The sequence below is a fragment of the Salmo trutta genome, chromosome 31, assembly GCF_901001165.1.
Source record: "Salmo trutta chromosome 31, fSalTru1.1, whole genome shotgun sequence".
Taxonomy (NCBI): Eukaryota; Metazoa; Chordata; class Actinopteri; order Salmoniformes; family Salmonidae; genus Salmo; species Salmo trutta.
Genome location: NC_042987.1, coordinates 44850361 through 44876840, shown reverse-complemented (window position 1 = coordinate 44876840; position 26480 = coordinate 44850361). Strand labels below are relative to the sequence as shown.

At 43.1% G+C, this 26480-nt stretch overlaps 1 protein-coding gene across 3 annotated transcripts; it reads right to left on the bottom strand.

Moving 5' to 3' along the window:
• Positions 1 to 24413, bottom strand: samhd1 (SAM domain and HD domain 1). 3 transcript variants are annotated; one of them, XM_029726671.1, is made up of 16 exons: positions 24090 to 24413; positions 16984 to 17050; positions 16741 to 16810; positions 15531 to 15691; positions 11422 to 11537; positions 11210 to 11280; positions 10887 to 11066; positions 10398 to 10498; positions 7770 to 7878; positions 7536 to 7627; positions 2563 to 2678; positions 2150 to 2289; positions 1950 to 2045; positions 1683 to 1787; positions 1449 to 1586; positions 1 to 1253 (listed from the first exon to the last, which is right to left on the bottom strand). In XM_029726671.1, exons 1-16 carry the CDS (start codon positions 24271 to 24273, stop codon positions 1098 to 1100), a joined length of 1902 nt encoding a protein of 633 aa, XP_029582531.1. In that variant the 5' UTR covers positions 24274 to 24413; the 3' UTR covers positions 1 to 1097. The 3 variants fall into 3 exon arrangements, with proteins under 3 accessions (XP_029582531.1, XP_029582532.1, XP_029582533.1); XM_029726672.1 differs by having other exon boundaries at positions 10911 to 11066; XM_029726673.1 differs by lacking the exon at positions 16984 to 17050 and having other exon boundaries at positions 24090 to 24248.
• Positions 24414 to 26480: the final 2067 nt, after the last annotated feature.

The window sequence follows — 26480 nt, the reverse complement described above, 5'->3', positions numbered from 1 at the left end:
TAGTCTTTCATTCAAAATTATAATATTTATTTAAAACAAAGTGCATAACTTAAATCAACAAACATGTCTGATCAACAGCTGTGGGCTCATCGAGGCAGACTTTAGGGTAAACATTGTGTTCATGTTGTTTAAATGAAGATAACATAACGAGACTCCCAAATGATACCAAACACTAGACAGATAGCTGCTTACCTGCTTGCCTCAGTAGGGTACATGGATGAAAACAAAGATAATATGATAACTTAACATTGTTTGTCAGTTAAAGTGGTTGCTTTTCGGAAGATAATTAAGCTATATTGTACCCTGATCTTTATGTGCTTAGCCAAATCCTACTTTAGCCTACATACTGTAGATATGCATGACCAGGCTAACTATGGTAGCTGGGTATATAACAACTAAAACAGCGTAGAAACCATGCATAAAAGAAAGACAATGCCCTGAAACACAAACAACGGTTACCTGTTTGTTTGCATGTTGATCAATATAACACCAAGGATAAGTTCACATTCAGCTTTGGGAGTATTACGAGGTAAAGCATGATTGTCCAAAGAGTAACTTTCACCAGGATGGATAAATATGTAATAGTCGTTGCTTGGCTATCTGAAAGAGCCATGTGTGAGAGTGGCACGTCAACATGCATAGCCTGGGAGAACAGGTATGTATACTCACATACTCCTACACTTCTCTTACCATGAAATAGCATAACGTTAAGATAACCTAAAATGTACGCTTGAAATAAAACATCAAAAGTAAATAAAAGAAAGACTGTACATGATCTAATCCCTGGAAAACTGAATCAGAGTGAACAGAACCCTGAGTAAAGTGACTTCTTCTGAAAGCCTGACTCACATTTTCTTGAGGTGGTGGTCACCAACCCCTGGTCCTAGGGAGCAACAGGGTGTGCAGGCTTTTGTTCCAACCCATCATGAACACACCTGATTCACCTAGTCAGTTCATCTTAATGACCTAGATTAGCTGAACCAAGTGTGTTAGTGCTGGGTTGGAACAAAACCTTGCATACCCTGTGGCCCTCAAAGACCATGATTGGTAACCACTGCCGTAAACAGAAGGATCCTCTGTTGTTTCTCATCTTCCTCTTAAAAGAGTCTGGTCTTTGCCTTCTCTTGTCCACCATTGACTGCAGCCCAGCCTCTTCCTCCTTGGCTATCCTCTTCATCATTATCCTCAGTGTCATTGTTGTGTGCCCAGCTTGCCTTAAGAGGGGTGAGCTCTGGTGCAATCACATCTCCATCCTAAACAAATGTGAACAGAAACACACAGGGATACCAGTGTAAATTTTAAACATAGGGAAAATACTCTGTGTGGTGCAGGTAAGATAGTGATAGCTAGCTGGCTTGGCCTTGCATTGTCATCTTCCCCACACAATGTAAAAACGCTAAAAGCTTGAGATAAAATGATATATAAATGAAAGAGCTAGGCCTCCTGACCTGAGGTTTGGAGAAGTTCCTATCCATACACCACTGGACAAAGTTCTTCTTAGCTGCCTCCATGGTCCTCTCATCAGTCTTCTTACAGTAGACCCTGATAAGCTGCTCAGCAAACCTTTCTGGCAGCAGCTTGGACACCTACAGAACAACAATTGCCTTATATCATGTTTCCAAGCTCCAAAAATTATTTGATCATTCTAAAATAGGTATACGTAAGTGCATTGAAGTAGTGACCTGGTCCTTGCAGATGTGGTAAGCTTTGGTTGGGTCGTTCTTACAGTAGAAACGCATGTTGTTGATGGGGTTCTCCTCCTTCATACCCCAGTCCATGTTGATGATCTGATGGAGAGAAAGATAGGGGGGAGAGATGGACATGCAAAGAGATACCGATTTTCAACAGAGCAACTGGTAACAAAGGGTTACCTATAGAGAAGGCGGGGGGGGTATGGTAAAATGTAGTCAATCAGTTCCCTGATTGAGGTGAAAAGACTGGACACTCACATGGACAACAAAGTCCCCTGGCTGCAGAGTAACATTTTGAAGGTCATTCTGAGGCCTGGACCTCGCCACACAGCCTGCCCAGTCCAGGAGCTTTTCCTGGGGGAAGAGAAGACGAGGATGAGAGGCACATAATATGAATCTCGTAGAAAGCTCCGCTAGTAAGCCCTGGAAGGATATCCTCTCTCCAAACACACGCACACCTGTGAAACCTCCACGCGCTCCTCAGCCTGGGTCTGTCCCACACACTTGTAGAGGCGTCTGCAGGTGATGTTTTGGAGGATCTCTCTGGCCTCAGCCAGCTCAGAGGACGACGAGTACAGAATCTGCTCAAACACATGGTCTACAGGGGAAGGGAGGAGAGAGGGAGAGAGACAGGGGAGAGGGAGAGACAAGGTGATAAGGACTGTGGGAAGATGATAGGTAATCATGCAAACCAAAGCCAGCAGTAATTGTATGGACAGGAATGTACCACACAAAAAAACAGGTATGGCAAACCCAGCCTGTTTGGACAGCCTTGACGCCTGGCATAAAACCCAAACAACCAGAGCTTTGAGAGTAAGTAGAACAGACCAGAGCCATTCTACACTTTATATTTCTATGGGGTTGAACGGACCAGTGAGTTTAGTGTAGGCCTCCATGTCGTCTATTGCTGTGGAGATGGTGAACATCTTTCCCCCTGAACCTTGAATCTGGATGTGGGGGTCCGCCTTGAAAAAGGCCTCTGTGATCCTGAAAAAAGACAATATAACATCTCATTTTCAACATATAACAAACAGCCGAAAAAAAAAATATCAATTTCTGAGAACCTGTATGAATGTATAAAAGATAGGAAATAAAACAGATATACAGTACCAGTCAAAAGTTTGGTCACACCTACTCGTTCCAGGGTTTTTCCCTTTGTTTTCTACTTTGTAGAATGATAATGAAGACATCAAAATTAAGAAATATTAAACAAATCAAAATATATTTTATATTTGAGATTCTTCAAAGTAGCCACCCTTTGCCTTGATGACAGCTTTGCACACTCTTGGATCCTGGGGTAAACTTTGAACATTGTTATACTCAGAGTATAGGAACATTAGTTACAAAGGAGACATGAGGGGTCCATAATGAAGCTTGGGAGGGATTGAGTGCAGGGAAACCAACCGCATGTGACAGTACTGATAAGGGAAGAAACCGCTGAAGGCTCATATCACTTAGTTCCCTGCTTAGCGAGAATGATGCAATGTTTAGAGATGAGGAGGAGACTCCACCCAAAGTGGGGTCTGAATACCACCCCAGGGGAAGCCATGTCTGTGTCTGAATTACAGCTGTAACGACCCTTTGGGGAGAATTCAACTTGGTTAAGCTTCTCTAGTGTCCGTGAGTTATTTACTCTGAAAAATTAGAACCTAACAGTAGTCACCTGGACTGCATTTCAAATAAAAATGGTGTGCCTTGTTAAAAGTTAATTTGTGAAATTTCTTTCCTTAATGCGTTTGAGCCAATCAGTTGTGTTGTGATAAGGTAGGGGTGGTATACAGAAGATAGCCCTTTTTGGTAAAATACCAAGTCCATATTACAGCAAGAACAGCTCAAATAAGAAAAAAGACACGACAGTCCATCATTACTTTAAACACATGAGTCAGTCAATATGGAAAATGTCAACAACTTCGAAAGTTTAACCGTCAAGCGCTATGATGAAACTGGCTCTCACGAGGACCGCCACAGGAAAGGAAGACCCAGAGTTACCACTGCAGAGGATAAGTTCATTAGAGTTAACTGCACCTCAGATTGCAGCCCAAATAAATGCTTCACGGAGTTCAACATCAACTGTTCAGAGGAGGCGTGAATCAGGCCTTCATGGTCTAAGTGCTGCAAAGAAGCCCCTACTAAAGGACACCAATAAGAAGAAGAGACTTGCTTGGGCCAAGAAACACGAGCAATGGACATTAGACCGGTGGAAATCTGTCCTTTGGTTTGATGAGTCCAAATTTAGGATTTTTGGTTCCAACTGCCATGTCTTTGTGAGACGCAGAGTAGGTGAATGGATGATCTCTGCAGGTGTATTTCCCACCGTGAAGCATGGAGGAGGAGGTGTGATGGTGCTTTGCTGGTGACACTGTCTGTGATTTATTTAGAATTCAAGGCACACTTAACCAGCATGGCTACCACAGCATTCTGCAGTGATACGCCATCCCATCTGGTTTACGCTTAGTGGGACAATCATTTGTTTTTCAACAGGACAATGACCCAACACACCTCCAGGCTGTGTAAGGGCTATTTGACCAAGAAGGAGAGTGATGGAGTGCTGTATCAGATGACCTGGCCTCCACAATCACCCGACCTCAACCCAATTGAGATGGTTTGGGATGAGTTGGACCACAGAGTGATGGAAAAGCAGCTAGTGCTCAGTATATATGGGAACTTCTTCAGGATAGTTGGAAATGCATTCCAGGTGAAGCTGGTTGAGAAAATGCCAAGCGTGTGCAACGCTATCATCAAGGCAAATGGTGACTACTTTGAAGAATCTAAACCGGACGTGATTGGGAGTCCCATAGGGCGACGCACAATTGGCCCAGCGTCGTCCGGGTTTGGCTGGGGTAGGCAGTCATTGTAAATAAGAATTTGTTCTTAACTTAAAAAAACGTACAAAAAGTTATGGAAACTCGAGTAAAGTGTATTTAAAGCAGGTGCTTCCACACAGGTGTGGTTTCTGAGTTAATTAAGCAACAAACATGCTGGGCAGGCCATTATTTTGGCTACCATGACTATGTCCCCATAGGATAACAATGCCTACTCGGCTCCATCATTCATTGAATAAGATCGCTCATTTATCACAAAACCAACTGATATTGCCAACTACATTAATTTCTTTTTCATTGGCAAGATGAACAAACTTAGGGGTGACATGCCAGCAACAAACGCTGACACTACACATCCAAGTATATCTGACAAATTATGAAAAGACAAGAATTATACTTTTGAATTCCTTAAAGTTTTGTGGGCTATACTCGGCCTTGTCTTCGGACGGTAAGTTGGTGGTTGTAGACATCCCTCTAGTGGTGTGGGGGCTGTGCTTTGGCAAAGTGGGTGGGGTTATATCCTGCCTGTTTGGCCCTGTCCGGGGGTATCATCGGATGGGGCCACAGTGTCTTCTGATCCCTCCTGTCTCAGCCTCCAGTATTTATGCTGCAGTAGTTTATGTGCCGGGGGGCTAGGGTCAGTCTGTTTCATCTGGAGTATTCTCTTGTCTTATCCGGTGTCCTGTGTGAATTTAAATATGCTCTCTCTAATTCTCTCTTACTTTCTTTCTCTCGGAGGACCTGAGCCCTAGGACCATGCCTCGGGACTACCTGGCATGATGACTCCTTGCTGTCCCCAGTCCACCTGGCCATGCTGCTGCTCCAGTTTCAACTGTTCTGCCTGCGGCTACGGAACCCTGACCTGTTCACCGGACGTGCTTGTTGCACCCTCGACAACTACAATGATTATTATTATTTGACCATGCTGGTCATTTATGAACATTTTAACATCTTGACCATGTTCTGTTATAATATCCACCCGGCACAGCCAGAAGAGGACTGGCCACCCCTCATAGCCTGGTTCCTCTCTAGGTTTCTTCCTAGGTTTTTGGCCTTTCTAGGGAGTTTTTCCTAGGGAGTTTTTCCTAGCCACCGTGCCTCTTTCACATGCATTGCTTGCTGTTTGGGGTTTTAGGCTGGGTTTCTGTACAGCACTTTGAGATTTCAGCTGATATACGAAGGGCTATATAAATAAATTTGATTTGATTTAAAGTGAGTGTGGAAGAGGTGAACAAATTATTGTTGTCTATCAACAATGACAAGCCACTGAGGTCTGACAACTTGGATGGAAGATTACTGTGGATAACAGCAGATGATGTTGCCACATCTTCAATTTGACCCTACTAGAAAGTGTGTTGCCCTCAGGCCTGGAGGGAAGTTAAAGTGCTTCCGCTACCTAAGAATAGTAAAGCCCCCTTTACTGGCTAAAATAGCCGACAAATCAGCCTGTTACCAACCCTTAGTAAACTTCTGTAAAAATAATGTTTGACCAGATACGATGCTATTTCACAGTAAACAAATTGACAGACTTTCAGCACGCTTAACAAGCACAGCACTTACACAAATGACTGATGATTGGCTGAGAGAAATTGATGAGGAAATTATTGTGTTGTGAGACTTCAGTGCAGCTTTTGACATTATCGATCATAGTCTGCTGATGGAAAAACGTATGTGTTATGGCTTTACACCCCCTGTTATAATGTGGATAAAGAGTTACCTGTCTAACAGAACACAGAGGGTGTTCTTTAATGGAAGACGCTCCAACATAATCCAGGTATAAGCAGGAATTCCCCAGGGTAGCTGTTTTTTCGATCTTTACTAATGACATGCCACTGGCTTTGAGTAAAGGGTTAGGGTTAGGCTTTGAGTAAAGGCAGTGGCATGCAGTTAATAAAGATAGAAAAAACAGCCCCCCACACCTCTTCGATTCAGAGGGGTTGGGTTTAATGCGGAAGACACATTTCAGTTGAATGCATTCAGTTGTACAACTGACTAGGTATCCCCTGGTTTTGTCGCACCTGGACTACTGTTCAGTCATGTGGTCAGGTGCCACAAAGAGGGAATTGGGAAAATTGCAGTTGGCTCAGAACAGAGCAGCATGGCTGGCCCTTGAATGTACACAGAGAGCTAAAATTATTGACATGCATGTCTATCTCTCATGGAAGAGAGATTGACTTCCTCATTACTTGTTTTTGTAAGAGGTGTTGACAAGCTGAATGCACCGAGCTGTCTATCTAAACTACTGGCACACAGCTCAGACACCCATGCATACCCCACAAGACATGCCACCAGAGGTCTCTTCACAGTCCCCAAGTCCAGAACAGACTATGGGAGGCACACAGTACTACATAGAGCCATGACTACATGGAACTCTATTCCACATCAAGTAACTGATGCAGCAGTAGAATCAGATTTAAACAGCTGATAAAAACACACCATATGGAACAGCGGGGAGTGTGAAGTAACAAACATAGGCACATACACAAGATAACATACACACAGATTTTTCGTTGTAGATGTGTAGTAGTGGAGTAAAGGCCTGAGGGCACACACTTAGTGTGTTGTGAATTCTGTAACGAATGTATTGTAATGTTTTTAAAATTGTATAACTGCCTTAATTTTGCCAGACCCCAGGAAGAGTAACTGCTGCCTTGGATCCATAATAAATACAAGATACAAATGCCCCCACACACAGGGCATGAGTGGTAACTGAATGGTTTGATGAGCATGAACATGATGTAAACCATATGCCATGGCTGTCTCAGTCACCAGATCTCAACCCAATTGAACACTTATGGGATATTCTACCACAATCAACAAAACAACAAATGATAGAATTTATTGTGGAAGAATGGTGTCGCATCCCTCCAATTGAGTTCCAGACACTTAGAAACTATGCCAAGGTGCATTGAAGCTGTTCTGGCTCGTAGTGGCACAACAGCCTATTAAGATACTGTGTTGGTGTTTCCTCTATTTTGGCAGTTACCTATATTAAAACACCTGCTGAGGTGAGAGTACTTACATTGTCTCTATGATGTTGCCCACCTTGTGCTGGTAGGCTCTTCTATGCAGGCAGTTGCGTGTGTGGAACATGTCATACAGATTACCCACTTCCTGTATGTGGACAACACACATGGATATCACCACTAAACTAGGTTAATCCCTAACTACTTTACCAATAATGAAAAGTTGAAGGAAAACATAAATGAAGGGAATGAATGGGAGGTGTAATCGAGGGCCAAGCTGAAGCATTTACCTTGTCTCGGGTGCAGATGTGCTTCTTCCCGTCCACCTCACACACACGGACAAACTTGAGAAAGCGACGGTAGTCAAAGTTATTTTGGATACCCAGGTGGAAGCAGTCCCTGTGGGGTGAGAAAGTGAGGGAGTCTCTGTTGGATTTGTCTGGGTTTTCCTTTACCTGTCATACTGTTTTTGATGTATCCATTATGTTAAAATGTTGTTTAAAAATAAAAATAAAAAATAATTTCAATGTTCTTGTTGTCATTTATGTAAAAAAAAGATCTCACTATACAAAATGTAAATGTTTATGCATTTCCTCGAGACTAGGGTTGCAAAAGGTCGAAATTGTCCATGGGAAGTTAAGCCCGGGAATTTTTTAAATTCATCAAAACAAGTTATTTTATAACATTGAACCTTTTTTATGGGATACACATTAGGCAATTCTAGGTCTTGTGGCATATTTTGGTTAAACTATCCCCAATTCAATGGAATTGCAACCCTCTGCATGCACAGTGCATTCTTCCATCACCATGTACAGCTGATTCTCAATATCTGGTACACTAATGAAATGCTATTGAACCCACACTACTACACTGTCTGAGCCAAGGACTACATGCTTTCTGCTAAGTTTTGATTACAATACTGGGTGGGGTGAATATATTTTATGACAGATTACTTTTGGTTAACTAGTAAATAGTAGTCTACATCAAAGTGTGTTTAAATCATTTCTAACTTGTTAACAATTTCTGCTAGTTAGTTATTGCTACTATGTGGGTTTTAGCTTGCTTGAGCCTGTTAATTCAGCTGTTTTCATACATGTTTCATTTTAAAACATTTATCTTACAAATGAGTTGTTTAATCTAACTACTTAATTATTTATCTGTATATGGAATTGTATTTGTTGTTCCTTTTACTCATGTTTTTCTAATCTTCACAGGAAAAGGCCACAGGCACTATCTGATGTGTGGAGACATTTCACTGCAGCTAATGTAGAAGGACAAGCTGTGTACATTTGCAAATACTGTTCCAAATCATATGTGAGACAGAAAAGCAACAAAAAAAATCCAGAAAAACACATGTCAAAAATGTTATAAATTGATTTGCATTTTAATGAGGGAAATAAGTATTTGACCCCTCTGCAAAACATGACTTAGTACTTGGTGGCAAAACCCTTGTTGGCAATCACAGAGGTCAGACGTTTCTTGTAGTTGGTCACCAGGTTTGCACACATCTCAGGAGGGATTTTGTCCCACTCCTCTTTGCAGATCTTCTCCAAGTCATTAAGGTTTTGAGGCTGATGTTTGGCAACTCGAACCTTCAGCTCCCTCCACAGATTTTCTATGGGATTAAGGTCTGGAGACTGGCTAGGCCACTCCAGCACCTTAATTTGCTTCTTCTTGAGCCACTCCTTTGTTGCCTTGGCCTTGTGTTTTGGGTCATTGTCATGCTGGAATACCCATCCACGACCCATTTTCAATGCCCTGGTTGAGGGAAGGAGGTTCTCACCCAAGATTTGACGGTACATGGCCCCGTCCATCGTCCCTTTGATGCGGTGAAGTTGTCCTGTCCCTTAGCAGAAAAACGCCCCCAAAGCATAATGTTTCCACCTCCATGTTTGACGGTGGGGATGGTGTTCTTGGGGTCATAGGCAGCATTCCTCCTCCTCCAAACACGGCGAGTTGAGTTGATGCCAAAGAGCTCCATTTTGGTCTCATCGGACCACAACACTTTCACCCAGTTGTCCTCTGAATCATTCAGATGTTCATTGGCAAACTTCAGACGGGCATGTATATGTGCTTTCTTGAGCAGGGGGACCTTGCGGGCGCTGCAGGATTTCAGTCCTTCACGGCGTAGTGTGTTAACAATTGTTTTCTTGGTGACTATGGTCCCAGCTGCCTTGAAATCAATGACAAGATCCTCCCGTGTAGTTCTGAGCTGATTCCTCACCGTTCTCATGATCATTGCAACTCCACAAGGTGAGATCTTGCATGGAGCCCAATCTGATTGATTGATTGCTTCTGTGGACAGGTGTCTTTTATACAGGTAACAAGCTGAGGAGCACTCCCTTTAAGAGTGTGCTCCTAATCTCAGCTCGTTACCTGTATAAAAGACACCTGGGAGCCAGAAATCTTTCTGATTGAGAGGGGGTCAAATACTTATTTCCCTCATTAAAATGCCAATCAATTTATAACATTTTTGACATGCGTTTTTCTGGATTTTTTTGTTGTTATTCTGTCTCTCACTGTTCAAATAAACCTACCATTAAAATTATAGATTGATCCTTTCTTTGTCAGTGGGCAAACGTACAAAATCAGCAGGGGATCAAATACTTTTTCCCCTCACTGTAAATGTGATCATACTTTTTATTTCACAAATGCGAGTGAAATGCTCGCACTGTGGAGCCCTGACCACCCACCAACGTGGCTGGTGAAATAGACATGTTACCTGCCAACGGCAAAATCTACCCGCATTTGGCAGGTGTTCATTTTAGGCCCTGAATATTATTTAAGAAAAGTTGCCCATAGTGCACTATTTTCCTAATATACTCCAATGGTCCTATGTATTGTTACATCTCTAATATAGCTTACTCCAGAAATGATCATAGTTTCTAAAAGGGATAAACTCCAACTGGGGGACTCACCTGGCGAAGTAGTCCCACTTGTCCACATCGATGCCGTTCCTTTTGTTGGCCACAATCTCATAGAGGAAGGACTTCTCCTCTGGTCGGCCCTTATATGGCCACTGTGAAGAGAAAAAGAAGACTCAGACTACAGACAGACAAATCCTTTGAGAACCGAGCATGAAAGTCCAAATGAGTTTAAATTCAACCCGTAGACAATTAACTGCTAGAAAGCATAAATAAATCATATTCATGAAGTAATATTGATTGATGTTTGTTGACTGATTAATGCTGATAGATGATTGTAGCGTTTACCGCCCCAGCGGTGAAGGTTTCAGTGAGGTGGGTCAGAATGGCATGCTGCCGGATTTCAGGCGTTGATTGAGGTCTGGTTTCATTTGAGAGCTCTACTATGATTTGATTTATTCAGTTTACCCCCAATTTATATGTTCTGTTTTGTTATCGTCATCTTTGGGCCTCCATCATTCTTAAATTGGTTGATTGACTAACCGGCTCACTGGCTGGCTGACTTACTCCCTGGCGGAGAGGGACAGTGTTCTGTGGTCCAGCAATCTGCTCCTTGATGAAGACCAGGTCATCAGGAAGGACCAGGCCATGCTCCTTCATCACCGGCTCTAAGGCGTTCTCACACACCAGATGGTCAAACATTGCCAGGGACGCCTCCTCGTGCTGCAACACACACAAGGTGAGCGTACACACAAATACAGGTGACCTGCACATTTTTGAGCAAACACAGGAAGATAAACACAAACATCAGCACAGACATGTAGACAGAGCGAAAAAGAAACAGAATGAGGAAAGAAAGGTCTTACCTTCCACTTAGATTCTGGACGCACTTTAGGGATGAACATCCCATCAAACATATGTGAGAAAGGACCATGACCTGGAGAGTGAGTGATATCACATTTATGAGAAAGTAAGATTGAATAAAGTATATATGTGTATGTGTGTGTGTGTGTGTGTGTGTGTGTGTGTGTGTGTGTGTGTGTGTGTGTGTGTGTGTGTGTGTGTGAGAGAGACTCACCCAGGTCGTGACAGAGACCGGCGATCTGGACACACAATATGTCTCTACGGGAGATGAAGAGCTCTGGTTGTCTCTTATTCAACTCCTGGACCAGCGAACCTGCCAGGTAGCCCACCCTGAAACACACAACCACAACAACCATTTTCCAACTCATGAAACCTGCTAGGTAACCACTGGGAACTGGGAGCTTAAGGAAGAGGCTGAAAAGGAACCCGTTTCTGTTGTGCCTGCTCAAATCAATGACAAGCCAAATTTCTTCAGCCTCCTGAGGTTGAAGATTGTGCCTTCACCACGCTGTCTGTGTGGGTGGACCATTTCAGTTTGTCCGTGATGTGTACACCGAGGAACTTAAAACTTTACACCTTCTCCACTACTGTCCCGTCAATGTGGATAGAGGGGTGCTCCCTCAAGTCCACAATCATCTCCTTTGTTATGCTGACGTTAAGTGTGAGGTTATTTTCCTGACACCACACAAACACTTTGAATGCAGGGTAGGGCCTCTAAAACCACAGACTAAATCCCAATTCGCGCATTACACTCCGCATCATGGATTTAAAAAGGTGTACACACCCTATATAGGTCAAGCCCACACACCTTTAACCTATGGAGTGCTCAGGCACCCACACACCTTTAACCTATGGAGTGCTCAGGCACCCACACACCTTTAACCTATGGAGTGCTCAGGCACCCACACACCTTTAACCTATGGAGTGCTCAGGCACCCACACACCTTTAAACTATGAAGTGCTCAGGCACCCACACACCTTTAACCTATGGAGTGTTCAGGCACCCACACACCTTTAAACTATGAAGTGCTCAGGCACCCACACACCTTTAAACTATGGAGTGCTCAGGCACCCACACACCTTTAACCTATGGAGTGTTCAGGCACCAACACACCTTTAAACTATGAAGTGCTCAGGCACCCACACACCTTTAAACTATGGAGTGTTCAGGCACCCACACACCTTTAACCTATGGAGTGTTCAGGCACCCACACACCTTTAAACTATGAAGTGCTCAGGCACCCACACACCTTTAAACTATGGAGTGTTCAGGCACCCACACACCTTTAAACTATGAAGTGCTCAGGCACCCACACACCTTTAAACTATGGAGTGTTCAGGCACCCACACACCTTTAAACTATGGAGTGCTCAGGCACCCACACACCTTTAAACTATGAAGTGTTCAGGCACCCACACACCTTTAACCTATGGAGTGTTCAGGCACCCACACACCTTTAAACTATGAAGTGTTCAGGCACCCACACACCTTTAAACTATGGAGTGTTCAGGCACCCACACACCTTTAAACTATGGAGTGTTCAGGCACCCACACACCTTTAAACTATGGAGTGCTCAGGCACCCACACACCTTTAAACTATGGAGTGTTCAGGCACCCACACACCTTTAAACTATGAAGTGCTCAGGCACCCACACACCTTTAAACTATGGAGTGCTCAGGCACCCACACACCTTTAACCTATGGAGTGTTCAGGCACCAACACACCTTTAAACTATGAAGTGCTCAGGCACCCACACACCTTTAAACTATGGAGTGTTCAGGCACCCACACACCTTTAACCTATGGAGTGTTCAGGCACCCACACACCTTTAAACTATGAAGTGCTCAGGCACCCACACACCTTTAAACTATGGAGTGTTCAGGCACCCACACACCTTTAAACTATGAAGTGCTCAGGCACCCACACACCTTTAAACTATGGAGTGTTCAGGCACCCACACACCTTTAAACTATGGAGTGCTCAGGCACCCACACACCTTTAAACTATGAAGTGTTCAGGCACCCACACACCTTTAAACTATGGAGTGTTCAGGCACCCACACACCTTTAAACTATGGAGTGCTCAGGCACCCACACACCTTTAAACTATGGAGTGTTCAGGCACCCACACACCTTTAACCTATGGAGTGTTCAGGCACCCACACACCTTTAAACTATGAAGTGCTCAGGCACCCACACACCTTTAACCTATGGAGTGCTCAGGCACCCACACACCTTTAACCTATGGAGTGTTCAGGCACCCACACACCTTTAAACTATGAAGTGCTCAGGCACCCACACACCTTTAAACTATGGAGTGTTCAGGCACCCACACACCTTTAAACTATGAAGTGCTCAGGCACCCACACACCTTTAAACTATGGAGTGTTCAGGCACCCACACACCTTTAAACTATGAAGTGTTCAGGCACCCACACACCTTTAAACTATGGAGTGTTCAGGCACCCACACACCTTTAAACTATGGAGTGTTCAGGCACCCACACACCTTTAAACTATGGAGTGCTCAGGCACCCACACACCTTTAAACTATGGAGTGTTCAGGCACCCACACACCTTTAAACTATGAAGTGCTCAGGCACCCACACACCTTTAAACTATGGAGTGCTCAGGCACCCACACACCTTTAACCTATGGAGTGTTCAGGCACCAACACACCTTTAAACTATGAAGTGCTCAGGCACCCACACACCTTTAAACTATGGAGTGTTCAGGCACCCACACACCTTTAACCTATGGAGTGTTCAGGCACCCACACACCTTTAAACTATGAAGTGCTCAGGCACCCACACACCTTTAAACTATGGAGTGTTCAGGCACCCACACACCTTTAAACTATGAAGTGCTCAGGCACCCACACACCTTTAAACTATGGAGTGTTCAGGCACCCACACACCTTTAAACTATGGAGTGCTCAGGCACCCACACACCTTTAAACTATGAAGTGTTCAGGCACCCACACACCTTTAAACTATGGAGTGTTCAGGCACCCACACACCTTTAAACTATGGAGTGCTCAGGCACCCACACACCTTTAAACTATGGAGTGTTCAGGCACCCACACACCTTTAACCTATGGAGTGTTCAGGCACCCACACACCTTTAAACTATGAAGTGCTCAGGCACTCACACACCTTTAAACTATGGAGTGTTCAGGCACCCACACACCTTTAAACTATGAAGTGCTCAGGCACCCACACACCTTTAAACTATGGAGTGTTCAGGCACCCACACACCTTTAAACTATGGAGTGTTCAGGCACCCACACACCTTTAAACTATGAAGTGCTCAGGCACCCACACACCTTTAAACTATGGAGTGCTCAGGCACCCACACACCTTTAACCTATGGAGTGCTCAGGCACCCACACACCTTTAAACTATGAAGTGCTCAGGCACCCACACACCTTTAAACTATGAAGTGCTCAGGCACCCACACACCTTTAAACTATGAAGTGCTCAGGCACCCACACACCTTTAAACTATGGAGTGCTCAGGCACCCACACACCTTTAAACTATGAAGTGCTCAGGCACCCACACACCTTTAAACTATGAAGTGCTCAGGCACCCACACACCTTTAACCTATGGAGTGTTCAGGCACCCACACACCTTTAAACTATGGAGTGTTCAGGCACCCACACACCTTTAAACTATGGAGTGCTCAGGCACCCACACACCTTTAAACTATGGAGTGTTCAGGCACCCACACTTGTACTCTATGCTAGTGCAAACTTACACACACTCCTACATACCCTATGGAGTGTTCAGGCACCCACACTTGTACTCTATGCTAGTGCATACTTACACCCTCCTACATACCCTATGGAGTGTTCAGGCACCCACACTTGTACTCTATGCTAGTGCATACTTACACACACTCCTACATACCCTATGGAGTGTTCAGGCACCCACACTTGTACTCTATGCTAGTGCATACTTACACACACACTCCTACATACCCTATGGAGTGTTCAGGCACCCACACTTGTACTCTATGCTAGTGCATACTTACACACTCCTACATACCCTATGGAGTGTTCAGGCACCCACACTTGTACTCTATGCTAGTGCAAACTTACACACACTCCTACATACCCTATGGAGTGTTCAGGCACCCACACTTGTACTCTATGCTAGTGCATACTTACACACACTCCTACATACCCTATGGAGTGTTCAGGCACCCACACTTGTACTCTATGCTAGTGCATACTTACACACACTCCTACATACCCTATGGAGTGTTCAGGCACCCACACTTGTACTCTATGCTAGTGCATACTTACACACACTCCTACATACCCTATGGAGTGTTCGAAGCGGTTGTGGGAGGCTCCAGGGAAGACGAAGTATGTTCCTCCCAGCTGCTTAATGTGGCGGAGCCTCTGGAACTGAGGGGTGTCGATGATACAGACCAACAGAGGATGCATCTCTATATGTCCATGGATGGGGTCATTAAACACCTACAGGAGACAATAATACATCTTATTGCTGATACTACTATTCCTCTATTGCTCCCTCTCTGGAATAGAAAAGGGTGCATCTCTAGTTATGTGGCCGTGGGTAGAGTAGGGTCATTACACTTGCAATAGAATTGAAAAACATTATAAAACAGGGAGAACATGATGGAATAGAAAAACAGCTATTACTCAGGGTGTTTTACTTCTTTCACAATAATAAATAAATCAATAAAATGAAGTACAATGTGGTTGAGGTGATTTTCTCTCCCATGGATTATTCTCTCTCTCTCCCTGTCCGTCAGTCTCTCTATGTGGGCTCAAAGTCAATGTTTCCCCTTTTGCTAATCATTTTCAGGATGGTCAAACGTTTTCAGTGTAAACTTAAATGACTAAAACCAGATATAAAGTATGTAGAAAAGACAGTGGAGCAATATTGTTTTTTAATAAGATCATATTTAAGAACTAACAATCACCAAAATAAAAACTAGACAAATCAGGGAGAATCTGAAATGTTATGGCATGGGCCTCCATGTATTTTGTTATAATGTTTGAGTCACTAAGATAGCATAAGAACAAGGCATAATGTTAACTCAGCCCCATGGCAAAGTGTGTAGAATTGCAGGATATTAACTTTGAAACTGCAACTTTTCTCTCAGCACAATGACAAATATGTAGAACAGCAGGAAACTAGCTTTAAACTTTAAAATGGTATTTCTGCCCCATAGTAAAATGTGTAGAATTTCAGAAAATTCAGATTAAAAGAGCAACACTTGGTCTCTGCAGCCAAGAGGGCCTCTAAAACCTCTATTGTGTTACCTTGGTCTCTGCTGCCAAGAGGGTCTCTAAAACCTCTATTGTGTTACCTTGGTCTCTGCTGCCAAGAGGGCCTCTAAAACCTCTATTGTGTTACCTTGGTCTCTGCTGCCAAGAGGGCCTCTAAAACCTCTATTGTGTTACCTTGGGTCTCTGCTGCCAAGAGGGCCTCTAAAACCTCTATTGTGTTACCTTGGTCTCTGCTGCCAAGAGGGCCTCTAAAACCTCTATTGTGTTACCTTGGTCTCTGCTGCAATCTGCCACAGCTTCTTCAGGCAGTGCAGAATCTGCAGCCGTGTGCCAAGAGGCCTGAGGAGAGAGAGAGTCAGTTCATAATCATGACACCAAAATCAGAACATCACAATCCTCAAGAAATTGACTAAGAGAAATCTGTCACAACAAATAAACCAAAATTAGAAGGTGCACATTAGATTGGAATACGGAAATGACCACACCCCATACCGAAACCACACCACACATACCCTATGCCCATATTCTCCAGATGTGTCTCTGTAAGGTATCGTAACCCCACTCCTGTTATCTGTTGCTCTGTGTGGGGGAAACCAAACAAAAAGGACAGATCATCTTTCCTGTGTGTATGTGCAAGTCTACCAACCTTCTTCTTCATTAGATAAATTCAGTTATTTGGCTGGAACAACCTTGATGCTGGACACTAACAGATACCATAGAGAAAGTAAGGAGGGTAGATTGTGATGGGGCTGGATGGCTGGTTACTTAGCCCAATAATGGATTAAAGGAGCCTTATGGTACTCCTTATGATCGGGGTGGGAAATATACTTGTTGGTCTACCAACCGTAGTGGCTGGTGGATGCCCAAATTTTACCAGACACATTTTGGGGGGGAAAATTCAGAAAGAAATCACAGAAAATGCATGCACATGTTTTGTAATGTTAAAACACTTATTGAATGGTTTTGAAATTGATTGAAAGTGATTTCAAAGAAAAGAGCGCAACAGATGGAGACAGACAGTAGTGGATATCAGAGTCTGTTCCAGCCGGCAAGGTCTCCATATTTCTCTCTATTGTTTGAACCTATGCTGTACCCCACCCCATTTTCACCACTGTAATGTTGAAAATATTATCTTACAGAGCTGACACACACACACACACACACACACACACACACACACACACACACACACACACACATGGGCTTTGGATAAAAAAATATTCTCAGAAATGCGCTGGTGTGAACACCTGCCAATGTGGATGGAAATATTAGACCTTCTACCTGCCAATGCCAAAATGTACTAACATTTAGCTGGTGGCTGGTGTTAATTTCCCACCCTGCTTATAGTCCAAGGATATGTTCAGTTTAAAGGTCAAATTGGCTCTGGAAGCCAAAACAGCAAAATACTCCATCTAAACGTAAATCGATTCTTGATTGCGATACGGTTCTAGAAACATAAATCCCCATACTTTCATATCACATCAAAATAATTTCACAACTGAAAAATACACACTTACTGTACACTGTTTTAACAGAGTTGCAGCAGGCAGTATTTTTCAGTGACAACACGTTTGTGGTGTCCGTCTTCCGGTTACACACAGGTGTTTCGAGACACAGCTAGCTAATTAGCACAGGTAGACTATTCTGTTGTAGTCTGATGGCTGATGGGGAAAATGGTGGAGTGAATGCCGAGTTCGAATCAAGCAGCACGTCGAGCAAAGTTGATGAAGATTAATGTTCTGAATGGACAACAGTAGTGTCAAACTGGAACAAAAAAGAAATTGTCAAAAATTGGAGTGAAGGATACGTCTATGAATGGTAACGAATCGCTTCTTGTTGGGATGCGTTTGTTGAGTAAGGATGCATACAGTATTTGGGAAACCCACTTGAGGTGTTGAAAATAGTGAAGTGTGTGCTGGGAAAAGTCAAGACTGTCAGAGTGACCAGGAGTGGTCTTATTTTGATTCATTGCAGTGGGCCTTAATAAAATAATCCGGACAACAAAGGTTTTGTACTTCGGAGTAGAGAGCCCGTCAAAGGAGTCATCTCAGGGGTGACGACGGATGTTCAGATTTAATACCTGAAGAGAATTTCTGGTGTGATTGGTGCCTGGAGTCTGACTAACTGGGTGAATGGAGAAAGAGGAAAGACACAGGAGCTCCCCAGAGCTGAGTACAGGCACCTCAAATGTTCTATTGCTTGAGCTCCTCTTCCTCTTATAGAATATCAGCTCAAAAGCATAGTGGAGCTCCTGCACCGAAATATAAACAGTCCCAGCACCCAAAATGAGTACCGGAACCTATTTCAGTCCAAGTCAAGCACTGATAAGAAGTAATCTGGTAGGCATATTTTATAATGAAAGGAAGAGAGCTGGAAAGATTTTTAAAATACATTGAGGAACTATTGTAATTCTCAATGGATGTAAAAACAGACGTTGTTTGCTTGCGATTTGAGGTGAAGAAAACATTACTTTGAGAAGCTCCACAGGTGGTGGTGCGTTAAGCAAATCAGAAATACTATCAGTTCCCCAAATGTGCACATCTATATGCCTACATTTTCGAAGGCCAGGTAGTCTACAGGCATAGTTCTATGCATGAGTGTCCTTAGTCAACATTGACAGAAGCGCTCCAAACAAAAGATAATAACAAAGTTTACAAAACTCGTAAATGGAATGAAATAATCTAAAACTTGTTTCTTACAAGTGTAGCGTATGTTGTGCTCTCCTCAAACAATGTGTCCACTACGACAAGGAGAACAGGAAGACTGGAATAATAATGAATGCATTAAAATAATTTACCTGTAACCAAAGTAACAAACATTGTAGATTATAAATGATAGGAATTAATGGTAAATATACTACTGGTGATATATGTAATGGGGAATTGACATACACAAACAAAGGCAAACAATTGACACTAAGTTATGACGTCTGCATTGGCAGCAACTTCACGGAGCAGTGCAGAGTTGTTGTCACAGAAGTGGGTTTGTGTTGATACAGGATGTACCGCCCCCACCTACCGTCAACCCACCATGTAAATGCGGAGCAATACAGAGCCCTCCGCATTGTTACACAATTTGGGAACGCATGGCGATGCGTTACGTAGCTCGATTTGGCCTCTGGAGGCGCCGCAATTGTGTCACACCCTCCATATGGAGCCTCCGACCACATTTTGGGATCAAGCATCTAGCAGTGAGATAGACCCGTGCACCACTCGGGAACCCAATGGATTAGTTCACTGAGATGGGAACACACATATACATATACACACACACACACACACACACACACACACACAGTGCTTTCGGGGCACAGTCGATAGCGCGCTGGACTTCGGGCTAGAAGGTCGAGGGTCCGAGACCTGCTCCCTGCCTGTTTCATTACATAAATATATTTGTTACTGCTCGACTAAAACAATCTTGGTCGACCAACAGCCAAACGACCAAACAATCGACCAATTGGAGTTAGCCCTACGTGGTATATCAGACCGTGCACCACAGGTATGATAAAACATTTATTTTTACCGCTCTAACTACACCAGTTCATATTTGCAATAAGGTACCTCTGGGGTTTGTGATATATGGCCACTATACCACAGCTAAGAGCTGTGTCCAGGCACTCTGCATCGCGCTAATAACAGTCCTTAGCAGTGGTATACTGGCAATAAACCACCTCAGCCTTTTTGCTTAAACATAGAAGTCCACTCTGTCTTCCGTCTGTTTTCCATAAACAAGCAACATGGAAATATGGCCGTGTGGGAACTCTATCCACAACCCTTTTTTTAAACAATTATTTCTCCCTGATATGCTTCCAAAACCGTACCGCAAGCGATGCATGTTGATGTTCAGACCAGTAGTATACTGGAGGTGATGGATTTGTTACTGTGTAGTTAAATGTTTTTGCACCAAAGAAAACAAGTGGTCAACAACAATACAGATAAAAACGAATAAATAAACAGTGTGCAGGTGTAGTTGGAAGCTCAGGGGCTTGTATAAAAACCACACCACAAAAAACTATATACACAATACATACAGTTGAAGCTGGAAGTTCACATGCCCCTTAGCCAAATACATTTAAACTCAGTTTTTCACAATTCCTGACATTTAATCCTAGTAAAAATTCCATATTTTAGGTCAGTTAGGATCACCAATTTATTTAAAGAATGTAAAATGTCAGAATAATAGTAGAGAGAATAATTTATTTCAGCTTTTTTTCTTTCACCACATTCCCAATGGGTCAGAAGTTTACATAAACTTAATTAGTATTTGGTAGCATTGCCTTTAAATTGTTTAACTTGGGACAAATGTTTCGTGTAGCCTTCCACAAGCTTCCCACAATAAGTTGGGTGAATTTTGGCCCATTCCTCCTGACAGAGCTGGTGTAACTGAGTCCGGTTTGTAGACCTCCATGCTCGCACACGCTTTTTCAGTTCTACCCACAAATGTTCATTAGGAATGAGGTCAGGGCTTTGTGATGGCCACTCCAATACCTTGACTTTGTTGTCCTGAAGCCATTTTGCCACAACTTTGGAAGTATGCTTCGGATCATTGTCCATTTGTAAGACCCATTTGCGACCAAGCTTTAACTTCCTGACTGATGTCTTGAGATGTTGCTTCAATATATCCACATTTTCCTAACTCATGATGCCATCTATTTTGTGAAGTGCACCAGTCCCTCCTGCAGCAAAGCCCCCCCACAACATGATGCTGCCACCCCCGTGCTTCACGGTTGGGATGGTGTTCTTCGGCTTGCAAGCATCCCCCTTTTTCCTCCAAACATAACAATGGTCATTATGACCAAAAAGTTATATTTTTGTTTCATCAAACCAGAGGACATTTCTCCAAAAAGTACAATCTTTGTCCCCATGTGCAGTTGCAAACTGTAGTCTGGCTTTTTTATGGCGGTTTTGGAGCAGTGGCTTCTTCCTTGCTGAGCGGCCTTTCAGGTTATGTCAATATAGGACTCGTTTTAATGTGGATATAGATACTTTTGTACCTGTTTCCTCCAGGATCTTCACAAGGTCCTTTGTTGTTGTTCTGGGATTGATTTGCACTTTTCGCACCAAAGTACGTTCATCTCTAGGAGACAGAACGCGTCTCCTTCCTGAGCGGTATGACGGCTGCGTGGTCCCATGGTGTTTATACTTGCATACTATTGTTTGCACAGATGAACGTGGTACCTTCAGGTGTTTGGAAATTGCTCCCAAAGATGAACCAGACTTGTGGAGGTCTACAATTTTTTTTCTGATGTCTTGGCTGATTTCTTTAGATTTTTTCCATAATGTCAAGCAAAGAGGCACTGAGTTTCAAGGTAGGCCTTAAAATACATCCACAGGTACACCTCCAATTGACTCAAATGATGTCAATTAGCCTATCAGAAGCTTCTAAAGCCATGACATCATTTTCTGGAATTTCCCAAGCTGTTTAAAAGCACAGTCAACTTAGTGTATGTAAACGTCTGACCCACTGGAATTGTGATACAGTGAATTAATCTATAGTCTGTAAACAATTGTTGGAAAAAATTACTTGTGTCACGCACAAAGTAGATATCCTAATCGACTTGCCAAAACTATAGTTTGTTAACAAGAAATTTGTGGAGTGGTTGAAAAATTAGTTTTAATGACTCCAACCTAAGTGTATGTAAACTTCCGACTTCAACTGTAGTTAGCCTAGCTAGGGTACTATAGTTCAAAGGACAATGTAAATTAGTCTTTAGGGTAGTGCGTACGGCCCAGTACATCACTGGGGCCAAGCTTCCTGCCATCCAGGACCTCTATACCAGGCGGTGTCAAAGGAAGGCCCTAAAAATGGTCAAATACTCCAGCCACCCGAGTCATAAATTGTTCTCTCTGCTACCACATGGCAAGAGGTACCGGAGTGCTAAGTCTAGGTCCAAGAGGCTTCTACCCCCAAGCCATAAGACTCCTTAACATCTAGTCAAATGGCTACCCAGACAATACACATTGCCCCCCCACACCACTGCCACTCTGTTGTCATCTATGCATAGTCACTTTAATTAACTCTACCTACATGTACATACTACCTCAACTAACCGGTGCCCCCGCACATTGACTCTGTACCAGTACCCCCTGTATATAGCCTCCACATTGACTCTGTACCGGTGCCCCCTGTATATAGCCTCCACATTGACTCTGTACCGGTGCCCCCTGTATATAGCCTCCACATTGACTCTGTACCGGTACCCCCTGTATATAGCCTCCACATTGACTCTGTACCGGTACACCCCTGTATATAGCCTCCACATTGACTCTGTACCGTAACACCCTGTATATAGCCTCCACCTCATGTATATATTGTTATTTTACTGCTTTCTTTAATTACTTGTTACTTTTATTTCTTATTCTTATCCGTATTTTTTTTAAACTGCACTGTCGGTTAGGGGCTCGTAAGTAAGCATTTCACGGTAAGGTCTACACCTGTTGTATTCAGCATTTCACTGTAAGGTCTACTACACCTGTCGTATTCAGCATTTCACCGTATGGTCTACTACACCTGTCATATTCAGCATTTCACCGTAATGTCTACTACACCTGTCGTATTCAGCATTTCACCGTAAGGTCTACTACACCTGTTGTATTCAGCATTTCATTGTAAGGTCTACCTACACCTGTCGTATTCAGCATTTCACTGTAAGGTCTACTACACCTGTCGTATTCAGCATTTCACTGTCAGGTCTACTACACCTGTTGTATTCAGCATTTCACTGTAAGGTCTACTACACCTGTTGTATTCAGCATTTCACTGTGAGGTCTACGACACCTGTTGTATTCAGCATTTCACTGTAAGGTCTACTACACCTGTTGTATTCAGCATTTCACTGTAAGGTCTACTACACCTGTTGTATTCTGCGCATTTGACTAATACAATTTGATTTGATTTTAGCCAACAACTGATCTAGTGGGCTAGTAATTCCTCTGCTGCTGACCCAGTCACTTTGGGTCAGCAGCATCATGTGTATGTAGCTAGTTAGAGAAGACATGCAAAACAGTGATCAGTCAAATATCATGTGTATGTAGCTAGTTAGAGAAGACATGCAAAACAGTGATCAGTCAAATATCATGTGTATGTAGCTTGTTAGAGAAGACATGCAAAACAGTGATCAGTCAAATATCATGTGTATGTAGCTAGTTAGAGAAGACATGCAAAACAGTGATCAGTCAAATATCATGTGTATGTAGCTAGTTAGAGAAGACATGCAAAACAGTGATCAGTCAAATATCATGTGTATGTAGCTAGTTAGAGAAGACATGCAAAACAGTGATCAGTCAAATATCATGTGTATGTAGCTAGTTAGAGAAGACATGCAAAACAGTGATCAGTCAAATATCATGTGTATGTAGCTACTTAGAGAAGACATGCAAAACAGTGATCAGTCAAATATCATGTGTATGTAGCTAGTTAGAGAAGACATGCAAAACAGTGATCAGTCAAATATCATGTGTATGTAGCTACTTAGAGAAGACATGCAAAACAGTGATCAGTCAAATATCATGTGTATGTAGCTAGTTAGAGAAGACATGCAAAACAGTGATCAGTCAAATATCATGTGTATGTAGCTAGTTAGAGAAGACATGCAAAACAGTGATTACAACAATCGAACCTCTGAATTTCTCCTCCCATGCCCCGAGACCTTCCTGACGCAGGTATCTGCAAGTGTCCTCGACATCCCACTGCCTTAAGTCCCCGTCCCGCGACAGCCCGGCATAAACGCTCTGCTCCGGGGTTTTGAAATGGTCACTGTCAGCGGTCGGTAAATCTTCTCTGGAACGCTTTCGCCTATCCATATTGATCGGTATTTGAAAAGCGCCGGTAACACAATAAAGCAGTACTCTCGTTCACTACTGTAAGTCGCTCTGGATAAGAGCGTCTGCTAAATGACTAAAATGTAAATGTCAAAAATGGTAAACCACACCTTCTTCTTTGGGATTGGGTTGGCGGATCGTAGCCAACTTTTAGGTGCATACACTGCCACCTAATGTATTGGAGTGTGGGGCCAGTCACAGCCTACCGACATGAACTTCCGGTAATACAAAATTGGGAAAAAGGAAAATGACCCTGCCAACTATTAGCCCTCACGAAACTCTCCACATTTCACTATTTAAAATATTCTGCAGTAAAACCTTGCAATACCAAGTATTTCTCTACAGCTGCCACCACAACCTCTATTTCTGTGACCTACATTCTATTTCAGCAGTACAGTTAACAACCATGACTATGAATACTAAGAAACCCACTTTACTGAAGCACATATTATTCCTATCCCACTCTATTGGTCTCTGCCTACTCATCCTATCAGGATCCCTCACCCTGTACCCATCTTCCTCTACCACTCTCTTCACATTGTTACTCAATTTGAGTCATTTGTGACTCACCACCTGGATTCGGTCTTATGTAGCAAATTTTGAAATTGTGTTTTTTATATTGGATCATTTACATTGGATCATTTTATATTGGATAATTCCGACGATACCCCCGTCGGATGGGGCCACAGTGTCTTCTGACCCCTCTTGTCTCAGCCTTCAGTATTTAGGCTGCAGTAGTTTATGTGTCGAGGGGCTAGGGTCAGTCTGTTACATCTGGAGTATTTCTCCTGTCTTATCCGGTGTCCTGTGTGAATTTAAGTATGCTCTTTCTAATTCTCTCTTTCTCTCTTTCTTTCTCTCTCTCGGAGGACCTGAGCCCTAGGACCATGCCTCAGGACTACCTGACATGATGACTCCTTCCTGTCCCCAGTCCACCTGGTCATGCTGCTGCTCCAGTTTCAACTGTTCTGCCTGCGGCTATGGAACCCTGACCTGTTCACCGGACGTGCTACCTGTCCCAGACCTGCTGTTTTCAACTCTCTAGAGACAGCAGGAGCGGTAGAGATACTCTCAATGATCGGCTATGAAAAGCCAACCAACATTTACTCCTGAGGTGCTGACCTGTTGCACCCTCGACAACCACTGTGATTATTATTATTTGACCATGCTGGTCATTTATGAACATTTGAACATCTTGGCCATGTTCTGTTATAATCTCCACCCGGCACAGCCAGAAGAGGACTGGCCACCCCTCATAGCCTGGTTCCTCTCTAGGTTTCTTCCTAGGTTTTGGCCTTTCTAGGGAGTTTTTCCAAGCCACAGTGCTTCTACACCTGCATTGCTTGCTGTTTGGGGTTTTAGGCTGGGTTTCTGTACAGCACTTTGAGATATCAGCTGATGTAAGAAGGGCTATATAAATACATTTGATTTGATTTGCTTTGAAAGTTGATAAACTCGTTTTGCTCTCTGAGCGCACACTTGACGCTCTGACTGATGATTTATTTACCTCTGGATAACATGAAAACAGCCTAACCAGCTCTGCTGGCAACAATTTCATTACGCTTTTTTGCAGATGTTTACTGACACGGCCATATTCAATGGGTGTTGTACACTTTAGTTTAAGACATGTAGCTAGCAAGCTGGGTAAACAATGAACCTAGCTAGGTAAACAACGTGTAAGATCACACACGTCACATAATGAGCCAGCCAGCTAACGTTAGCTAGTTAAGGGAAACTGACCTGACCTCAACCCCCTTGAGGCCTAATCCAAAGATCTCCACCCACCTCCCCTAACACATTCCACAGCCATCTGTCTCCTACAGATACCATTAACTTCTGATGTAAAAACCAGTCTCTTTCACTCTTTTATATCAAATCAAATGTATTTGTCCCATACACATGTCCCATACACATTAGCAGGTGTTAATGCAAGTGTTGCGAAATGCTTGTGCTTCTAGTTCCGACCGTGCAGTAATATCTAACAAGTAATATAACCTACCAATTCCACAACAACTACCTTATGCACACAAGTGTAAAGGAATGAATACGAATATGTTCATAAAAATATATAAATGAGTGATGGCCGAACGGCATAGGCAAGATGTAATAGATGGTATTGAGTACAGTATATACATATGAGATGAGTATTGTAGGGTATGAAAACATATAAAGCAGCATTGTTTAAGGTG